Below are 10,795 nucleotides of genomic sequence, written 5' to 3' on the forward strand. Positions count from 1 at the left end.
AAACATTCATGTCTTGGATACATATATTAAAATGTGATACTAGGGATCACAATTTGGTTTGTAAATTTAAATATTTATAGATATTATATTAATTCTTTTTGAATTTGAATATTGCAAATATTAGAATTTTTTATGCGGGTATTGCATATATAGATTAGAATTTAAAATTACTATTAATGGTGGATTCAGAGTAAATGTGAATAGATATATTATATATTTATTGTCTGAAACTGCATTGCTTATTTAAATAAGCTATGTCAATTTGGATTCAATTTCTAAATTTGTTAGTTACAAAATGTTTATAATTTTGATTTTATATATATAAAAAGAGTTTTAATGGATTTGAATTTATATTTTTGCATTTGAATATTTGAAAAATGTTTCAAAATTTTGAAATTGATTTTTTAAAGAATTGGATATATGATATAATAGTATTTAATTGATTTAGATATTAATACTCGGATAATAAATGGATTTGAATTCTTAGGTTGACTTGTATATTCAGATTAAGATAATTAAAAAATACAGGTGTGTGAATCAGTTATCATTTTTAATAAGTATAATTTTTTTATAATTGAATGTTTTGATTTTTGAATCATCCATGATAATTTAATTCAATGTGATGGTTTAGGGTTTTGGACTTATTTTGATCAAATGGCCTTTGTTTTAAGATTTTGAACATTATTCGATAAAGTTTTAAAAGTTTTCTAATAAATATTTTAAAAATTGACTTTTCAAGTAAATAAAAATAATAATTAATAACTTTTATATGGTATTTTTTAGAAGTCAAATTATGTTATTAGTTATGGTATTATGCATAAATTGTGAATTTAATTTATGATCTTTAATTTGGTTTTTTAGTTTTCAAAATTTGAAATTTTGATTTAATTTTTAAATATTAATTTTTATATAAAAATTTTAAATTATTTTCATTATTTTATATATATAATATTTATTTTTACATAAAAAATTAAAATTAATTATAAATTAAATAAAACTAAAATTTAATTCAATTTGTATAAACATATATTTTAACTTATAACACCTTATTGTAATCAATTTTGGATTTTTGGGTGTTAAATGAGAGAGATTTGAAATGTTGATATTTTATAATAAAAGTTTGGAGTTGATTAAATCTAAGTTTTTGAATTTGGGCTTACATTCTTGACGGTAAAATACAAGAGGTGGCCGTACATCCGACGCGCTTAAAATCGCGTGAATTTAGTACTTTCCGAAAGCGTTAGTCTCGTTACTTTCCCGCTATAGAACTGTTCCAAACACATAACAGAAAAAATAATAATAATAAAATAAAAACCCGATTTTCTCTCATTTCCATTTCGCTTCAAAATCCTTCTCTTACAGAAAAAAGAAACGCAAACAAATAAATTAAGAAATCTTAGAAAAAAAAAGCTGAGGATATTCAGCCATGGATGAAACATACGATGTGATAGTCCTAGGTACCGGCCTTAAGGAATGCATTCTCAGTGGTCTTCTCTCCGTTGATGGACTCAAAGTACCTCTTTCTTAATTTGTTTACTTTCATTGTTTTCACGTTTCAAATCGTTTTGCAATCTAGGATTCTTTTCTTTTAAGCATCATCGGCACTCTTCTGGGTGTTTTTTGTTTTCATATACGATTTCTAGGTGTTGGCTTAAGTTGATAAAAAGAAATGGGTTAGATTTGATATGTTAAAATCAATGTTACCTTGAACACGGATGGATCCGATCTACCTTTATACGATGTAATTTGATAGGGTTAGTCTTTTCCTATTTGTTCAGTAGAAAAGTGGGGAGATCCATTCCTTCCAAAGAAATCTTGGAAAAATGGTTTGTTTATTGTCTCCGGATCGAGTTTGGATTTTGTTTTCCATCATTGTCGAGAGCTCAAGCTGGAGGACAGATTTACACAGTAGGAGAACTTCATTCCTACCATTCTCACCAAGGAATTTGTCATTGATGGTATTTGAATCCAAGCCTTATATAGATACCATACATGGCTGATTCGATAAGATATTCTTGTTCTACGAATCTGGCTTTAGTTCGAACTCTCAACAAAGTTAAAAATAAAATTTTAATTCAATTTAAAAAGAAATCGATTGATCGAAAGTGTTTAGCACTAAGGATACTTCAAAAACTTTTTTAATAGTTGATGCTATCTAACAAAACCAAATATGGGAATGTAAAATTTTTTCTGGATCTTAGATATTTGAGTTATAATTCTAGATTAAAAGAAAAAATTGAAGTCTGTGAATTGTTTGTTTTACTCAATAATTTTATAGTATACTAATGGGAGTGCTAGAGTTTTACTGAATTAGATCACTAGCGTACTTGTATATTAATTCGAAAATCGTTGGGGAGATAGCGATTTACGGTGGTTAAATAATAAATTATTATTATTATTATTATTATTATTACTATTATTATTATTATTATTATTAATTTTGCATTAGATTGAGCTGCTATCTAAATTATCTGCATTTCAAAACAGGTTTTGCATATGGACAGAAATGATTATTACGGTGGAGAGTCTACTTCTCTTAATCTTATGCAGGTCATTTCTTTTCTTTTCTTTTCTTTTTTTAATTAAATGATGGGATTTATAATTTTGTTTTTAACCTTTATGTAAAAGAACCCTAACTATATTGGATTCATCTGACATTTTGTGAAAATTGTATTTGTTCTGTATAGCTTTGGAAACATTTCAAGGGAAATGACAAACCTCCAGAACAGCTTGGCACAAGCAGGGAATATAATGTTGATATGATTCCCAAGGCATGCAAATTCAACCTCTTTGTTACTAATTTTGTAGTTTTCATCATTGCTTAATTGCTCTACTGTATGCATATAAATATGTTGTGTTGGGGGACTTTGTTCAAAATGTGCAGTGACACACCATTTACCAATGAGTATGCCATCTTTGTGCTAATCAGCAACTTAGCAAGGAGATAGTGTATGCCATCTTTATGCTAATTAGCCATGTTTTATGATGAATTTATGCTTAATTTTGTTTCACAGTTCATGATGGCCAATGGCAGTCTGGTTCGTATTCTCATCCACACAGGTGTTACCAAGTATCTTAACTTCAAGGCCGTGGATGGGAGTTATGTGTACAAAAAGAAAAAAGTAAGTAGCATTTTCCTTTTTCTTTTTGGTAGTAGTGTTTGTGTCTAAAAGTTAGCGTAAATGTCTTTCTATCGGCTTTAATGACTTGAAGCAATTATTATGATTTGCAGATCTATAAAGTTCCAGCAACTGATGTTGAGGCACTTAAATCACCATTGATGGGGCTGTTTGAGAAGCGCCGTGCCAGGAAGTTCTTCATTTATGTCCAAGACTACGACGAAAACGATCCAAAATCTCATGAAAAACTTGATCTCAACAAAGTAACAGCGAAAGAACTTATCTCGTGTGTATCTCATCCCTATTTCCCTCTAAAAAGCTTTGCTCTCCCACTAACGTTTACTATGAAATTAAGAACAGTATATGCAATGCAATGGCTATAAATCAGTGTTTAGACCTTGTAGGTTAAACTTTCTTCATAAATTCTGATTTAAATGTTGCTGTTTTTAACAATTTTTCTCACACCAAAAGGGAAAATGTTTGATTTTTTATCATGAGTTTTGGTTTCTTTCGCCTGGCTTTTTCAAGGAAGATGATATATTTGAGGGATCAACTCTTCTCTTGATCATTAATATTGCTTACACTAATTGTCCTATCCCATTAGCTACTATGGCTCTCAGTTTACTGGTCCTGTTTTGCTAATTTTCCAATGTAGAAAGTATGGACTTGAAGATGATACAATTGACTTTATTGGTCATGCCTTGGCACTCCACAATGAAGATAGTTACTTGGCTCAGCCAGCTTTGAACTTTGTTAAGAGAATGAAGGTAAATGTTTGTTTCATTTCATATTTCATCTTTTTTCACACAAGTAATGGTTGATTCTTAAGCTCCATGTTCCATACCAAATAAGTTTTTGCTTAGCATTAAATAAACCATTTAATCATATCCTTCAGTGAAAACTTCTACATTTTTTAATCACAATCTTCAGAGAGATTATGCATTTGTTTTGTAAAGCTCTATGCAGAGTCTTTGGCACGATTTCAAGGAGGATCTCCTTATATCTATCCACTATATGGACTTGGAGAATTGCCTCAGGTATGTCTTTATCTGTACATACATACATATATATAATATATTACATTATAGTTTAACAGAAACAATTGTTGTTGGACTTTGTTAATGGGGCCTCTATTGGCAGGCATTTGCACGTTTAAGTGCTGTTTATGGTGGTACTTACATGCTCAACAAGCCAGAATGTAAGGTAAATTTCTCAGAACATTTGAAAACCCAGAATTTAGTTTTGTTTCTTTATAAAGTAATAGTAAGCAATTAGTGACTATCATGTTTAAGCTTTCCTTTGAGTCCTTTAGTGGTCAGAAGGTCATATAGTGTCAAGTAGTATTAGGCATCAATGGTGCACCCATATGAGTTAACTTATATGGTGAATATCTTATAATTTGTGGCCATATTGTTCGGACTCTTTATTTTTATTTTTTTTCAAGTATCCGTGTTTGACACCCATGTTTGACACACATTCAAACATCGGTGTGGGTATTTCAACTTAACAAATTGGTAGTTATAATCAGAGCTGATTTGCAGATGTCTTTACATTTCTCTTTTGAATTTCTTATAAAAGCTCTGTTTTTTGGAATTGCAGGTAGAATTTGATGGTGATGGGAAAGTCATTGGAGTAACTTCTGAAGGCGAAACTGCTAAGTGCAACAAAGTTGTTTGCGATCCATCTTATTTGTCTGATAAGGTAACCTCCGATCACAAAACCATGTCACTCACTCTTTTTTCCTTTAGGAACAGAAATGACTCCTCGAGAACTATACTTTTCCTTTCATGGTTTTTTCAATGCAACAGGTTAAGAAGGTTGGGAAAGTTGCTCGTGCTGTATGTGTAATGAGCCACCCTATTCCTGATACCAACGATTCTCACTCAGCTCAGGTTATTCTGCCTCAGAAGCAACTCGGTCGTAAATCAGACATGTATGCTGCTAACCCTCTCAACTAGTTTCAAACTTTTACCTTCTAGAATGAGTGGCTAAAACATAAATAACGCTGCAAATCTGATATGTTTGTATTTATAGTTTTCACCCTATACATAATTTGTTACAGTTTTAGCTTCACCAAGTGAGTCTTTTCTTCGTTGTAAAAGCCTTACATTGTATGTTCATTTAAATTTATATCGAGAATATGTTCAGCAAGCAAACAAGTGTTATAACTCCATTATCTTTGGTAACTTTCTGATGTTTATTTGGGTACTGCAGGTACGTCTTTTGTTGCTCCTATGCTCATAATGTAGCTCCCAAGGGAAAATACATCGCTTTTGTTTCAGCTGAAGCCGAGACTGACAACCCTGAGCAAGAGTTGAAGCCTGGGGTTGACCTACTGGGATCCGTAGATGAGATATTTTATGACACTTATGACAGATATGTGCCCACTAACGACCATCAAGCTGACAACTGCTTCATATCTGCTGTAAGAAAACTTTAATCTCTATTACTTTTGCTTATTCTTTGGAGTAAATATTGAACGTAAAGTACCCAAGGCAATGTTTTCCTTAGTTACCTTCTTGTCCGTGTAATATTGAAAGAATCTTAAGGCAAACTTGTGTTGATACAAGGTGGGTTACGGAGGAAGGAGGTTCACATGGTGGTTCGGAGAGCCTCTGGGAGGTTGATGTGTATTGGGACGAGTGTTTAGAAGTGTTGAGTTGGTGGGAGATAGGACTATTAATTCCCTTCATTGTGGGGCTCTCTCCATATAGGTATCTTTCTGTAAGGGAGTTGTTGGCAGAGTCATGGAAGGTTCTTTATAGGTGCTCTTGGACGTGACTAGAGATGTATTGTCCTGTTAGAGGTTGTCGCGTAGGTCACAATGTGATTTGCGAGGACCAATATGCCCGTGCATGAAAAGCCTTGCTGTATGAAAGAGGATTAGCTAGCAAAGTCATCTTATTAGATCTTTGTTTAATAGGCCGTTAGACTTGTTGGATTTGGCAATAGCAGTTCAGCAAATAGCTCCCTTCTGACAAGGTGTTAAGATTGTCCTTTTGGCGAGACTTTGATGTTTTGGCAAAGTCTTGGTAGTTTCCATGTTTCCTCATTATTAGTCCCAACAACTTGCAAATAGACAATTAGCTCAAGACATGGATATTGTTTCTTTTGCGAATTGGTGTTCATTGTATATTGGCTTGTACCCTTCATCTAATGTTGTTGATTCAAGCTACAGAGCTACGATTCGACAACACACTTCGAGACCACCGTCATCGATGTGATGGAGATGTACACCAAGATTACTGGAAAGGTACCAGTTCCATCCTCCAAATGTTCTTCAATTTCAATCTTTCGTCTTACTATATATATATATAATCTCCTCTTTAATCTGTTCTGCAATGGTTGATTCACACATACCATCAATTACTATTGTTGTCTTCTTCAGGTTCTTGATTTATCGGTGGACCTGAGTGCTGCTAGTGCTGCTGAAGAATGAAGCAATTCTTCAAACATTTTTGATCTATCAAGCAAAGCCATTAACAAAAAAAAAAAAAAGCCTTCAGTTTGTCTCATTTGTGTTTCACCAAATCTTTTAGATGAAAAACCCAAAGTATATTTGCATGTAATCTTCTTTTATTATTATTATTATTGTTACTGCTTTTAAGTGATTTATCCCAAATTCATCAGTGGGTTGGTGAAACATGTTTTCGACCAATATTATGTATAAGAGCACGAGTCACGATAATATATTCTATTTTTACCATATTATTACATTAATTTTAAAAATAATTATAATTTAATTTAGAATTATTAATTAAAATATTGTGCTAGTCTTAAAATAAATTTATTACTTGATTAGAAGTCTAAACTTAAAATATAAAAAAATTGTAATAATTATAATTATAATTTAATTTACAATTATTGGTTAGTTTTGTTAACTAAAATAGAGATATTATTTTAATAGAATTCTAATTATCTTAATTATTATATAATTAACATTAGAGTTATATATTAATTTAAATTTAAATTTAGCTTTGTAATTAACATACAATAGTTAAACATATTCAATCAACAACTAAAAAATATCCTTAAAAATGAATTTTTAGGATTAACGAGTTATAATTATATTAAAAGAATGGACAAATAAAGTAATGGTATTTGAAGAGTAATTTGGATCATATTCGAACAATAATAGCACCAAGAATTATTAAAGATTATTTTAATAGATGATAAAGAAATATATATATTATGATATTAAATTTTTAAATTTTTCTATAAATTCATATTGTTTGAAGTAAACAATCGATTATTTTAATAGATGATGAAGCATTATGATATTATTTTAAAAAATTTCTATAAGTTCATATTTTGTGAAGTAAACACTCTTAAAACTATTTTTTTTATCTATTTGTTATTTGTTTGGTGCATGTAAAAATGTTTTGTAGATTTGTTTGGAAAAGAAAGTCAAATTTTAACCATTATTTTTAATCACCATTATTAAATGTGTTCGTTAATTTAGGTTAAATGTCTTTCATATTTATCATGAGCTATTATTATAATTCTTATAAGTTATTTTACCTTTTTTAAATTAACATTATTGTTTACTTTCTTATATAGTTTTAATTTTGTATATTATTATGTAAAAGTAATTAAAATTATATTATTTAAAATTAATTACAAATTACTTTTAAAAATTAATTAAAAGTTAAACACGTAAAATTACATGTAACACATTAACATTAAAATTAATTCTTTAAAACTATGTCTTTCAGCTTTTATGTGATTTTTTAAGCTCATATTTAATATATTAAAAATAAAAGAATTTCACATGTCTCATTTATTTATTCAATTGAAATAAAAAAATTAAATTATTAAATTTTCGAAAGAGTCAAAATATTATTTTTGACTATTTTTAAGTATAACTATTTATAATCAAACTATGCCTTTCGCATGTATGCATATCATCTTTCTTTATGAAATAATTATGCTATATTAATATACATTATTTTTATTTAAATCATATTGTGTAATCAGATTTTTAGGAAGTAAATAAATTATTTTCGCAACTATAACGATTTTGATTTTAATGAAATTTAAATTAATTGAACATAAGATATATATTTTTGCCCACATTTTGGGTGTGACAAAATTTAATTATGTTTACTTGATTGAGTTGATGTTATGAGTTAACCGAGAACTAATTTCATTGGATAACTACAAAATACTCTTATTTTACAAAGTAAATTGTATTATTTTGAGGGTGTTGATGTCAATTTATATATTTTATATAGAAAAATATACAAAATAATAAGATTGAAACCCAAATCTCTATAGTTTTTAATAGTTAAACTTTATCATTAACCAAAAGCCTTATTTGTTTTCTTTTAATTTATAAATATATTTGTTACAAAATTATGTTTTTCACCCACATCGTGGGTGTATGGTTGTTTGAACCTGACCAAATCAGTCGGTTAGATTTGGAATGGATGGGAGTATCGATCTAGTAAGAGACATCAGACCAATCGACTTGAGAACAGGTGTAACACCCCCTAATCCTAAACCGTCGCCGGAACAGGGTTACGAGATATTACCGGATAATCGGATAATTTACGATTAATATTCAAATAATTATCAAACATATTATAATATAATCATAAGTTCATATAAAACTTTTGCTAATTGACTCTTTTTAAAAAAAAATTCAATATAACCCTTTATAAATATTTAACATTCCCTGCAAATTCAAATCGCAACCAATTCAAAATCAATATCACAATCCATACAATTTCATATTTAAATATACCTAAACATAGTTTAACATCAACTCAGTAATTTACCAAGTAAACATTCGCATATATTGTTTAATTGAATAAACTTCATTCATTCTATTTCAACTTGTTCCCAACTATACCAAATATGTTATGATAATTCTATTTCCATTTCATTAAACCAAGTATCAAAAGATCATGTTAGTATTAATTATACCAAATATATCATATAAATTTTCATACCATTTCATTGTTTAAACACCAAAATATCAAATATCATTCTTTACAACAAAAATCATATAGCATTTTAAAGCATTTGAAATAAAACCTATGTACAATATGCCACTTTTACTAAAAGAAGAATACATCACCGAGTTTGCGCTAGAGTCGGGATCGTCTGGATGTTGAACCGAGACTATGAATACCTATTAACCTGCGCACGAAAGCAACCGTACGCTGAGTATTTCATACTCAGTGGTATTACCATAATTCAAATTATAAACATAATAATCATATAAATTAATATAGATAACTTAAATATTTACTAAACCAATTCAAACATAAATTTGTCATTCTCAATAAATTCATACAATTTAATTTAGCTATTTGTCAATTGAAATCATAAACATTCATGTTGAACCATTATCTAATTCATGAACCATTAGTTCATGCTTTCTATTCTCATACTCACATTCAAATCACATTTTCAATTCATGTTCCATTTTTACATTTCTTTTAATGGCTCAACCCATTCATTTTATTCAACTTAACTATTCTTTTAATTACTCCTATTAACAGATTCGGACTTTGACGGATATACGGATCCAACCAAACACACCAATTTGGCACCCAGTGCCTCATCGGATAGTTCGAAGTAAAGTTGGCACCCAGTGTCTCATCGGCCTAGCTGAAGTAAAGTGGTACCCAGTACCTCATGGAATCTATCCGAAGTAAAATAGTGACACCCAGTGTCTCATCGACTCAAGGTCGAAGTATCCCTGAACACTTCCAATCCTATGGCATGCCAATTATATCCGACTCAGCCCGGCTAGTTAATAGGGTTTCCGGATCACATATAAGTCTCAATTCAGTTACAATTTCTCACATTTTCATTTTAATCATTTTCCACTTTTCAATCAAATTTTCAATTCATATTCATAGTTCAATACACTTTCTCAATTCAATATGCATTCCAATTATTCACATATAATCATAATTCAATTTAATTTCATACAATTTAATACTAATACTTACCATGCATATTAACTTAAAATTCAACAATTAATAATAATTAAATTGAATTATAGTAATACTAACACGTATTTCTCATTCAATTCAATTTTCTAAATTCAATTCAATAAAATTACTTACCTCAATATTTACTTACTATAAAATAAATAAATTTAAAATTAATACTTAAAATAAATAACTTGAATTATAGTAATACAAACCCGAAATTCTTGATTTACTCCTCGGTAATCTTCTCCTTTCCTTTTGAGCCGATATCTCTGGTTCTTTTTAGCTATCAAAATTAAAATAATTATACTATTAATTACAACACTAATTAAAATAAATAATTGAATTTCTAATCAATTCCTACCTTATTCCCAATTTAATCCTAAATAATTTTATTTACTTTTCTAATTCAATTCATACTTTATTTCTATTCAAATTTCCTCCATACTTACATTTAACTATTAATTTTTCAGCATATTTTCCTAATTTCGAAATTTCTTCAATTTAATCCATACAACATAAAACTTATAGCCTAGTTTACAATTTAATCCTTTAATCAATTCTAACTTAAAATTCATTCAATTAAATCCCTAATTCTTCTTTTTGTTCAACATAAACTATACTTAAAAACTTATGAACTTCCAAACTATCAACTTAATTCTATCAAAATCTTGTTTTAAGACTTCTAAAACATAAAAATTAAAAGAAAAGGGCTTGATTGACTCACCT

General features: G+C 29.1%; 1 protein-coding gene across 4 annotated transcripts; it reads left to right on the plus strand.

Annotated features, from left to right (window-relative positions):
- Nucleotides 1–1,283: 1,283 nt before the first annotated feature.
- Nucleotides 1,284–6,825, plus strand: LOC108462960 (guanosine nucleotide diphosphate dissociation inhibitor At5g09550). Of its 4 annotated transcripts, none has more exons than XM_017762878.2 (14): nt 1,284–1,513; nt 1,779–1,958; nt 2,488–2,550; nt 2,688–2,771; nt 3,015–3,122; nt 3,233–3,405; nt 3,775–3,886; nt 4,076–4,156; nt 4,260–4,322; nt 4,719–4,820; nt 4,928–5,052; nt 5,334–5,544; nt 6,292–6,372; nt 6,508–6,825. In XM_017762878.2, exons 2-14 carry the CDS (start codon nt 1,824–1,826, stop codon nt 6,556–6,558), a joined length of 1,389 nt encoding a protein of 462 aa, XP_017618367.1. In that variant the 5' UTR covers nt 1,284–1,513; nt 1,779–1,823; the 3' UTR covers nt 6,559–6,825. The 4 variants fall into 4 exon arrangements, with proteins under 4 accessions (XP_017618367.1, XP_017618368.1, XP_017618369.1 ...); XM_017762879.2 differs by having other exon boundaries at nt 6,298–6,372; nt 6,508–6,777; XM_017762880.2 differs by lacking the exon at nt 1,779–1,958 and having other exon boundaries at nt 6,508–6,777.
- Nucleotides 6,826–10,795: the final 3,970 nt, after the last annotated feature.

The sequence above is a fragment of the Gossypium arboreum genome, chromosome 13 (genome assembly GCF_025698485.1).
Source record: "Gossypium arboreum isolate Shixiya-1 chromosome 13, ASM2569848v2, whole genome shotgun sequence".
Taxonomy (NCBI): domain Eukaryota; kingdom Viridiplantae; phylum Streptophyta; class Magnoliopsida; order Malvales; family Malvaceae; genus Gossypium; species Gossypium arboreum.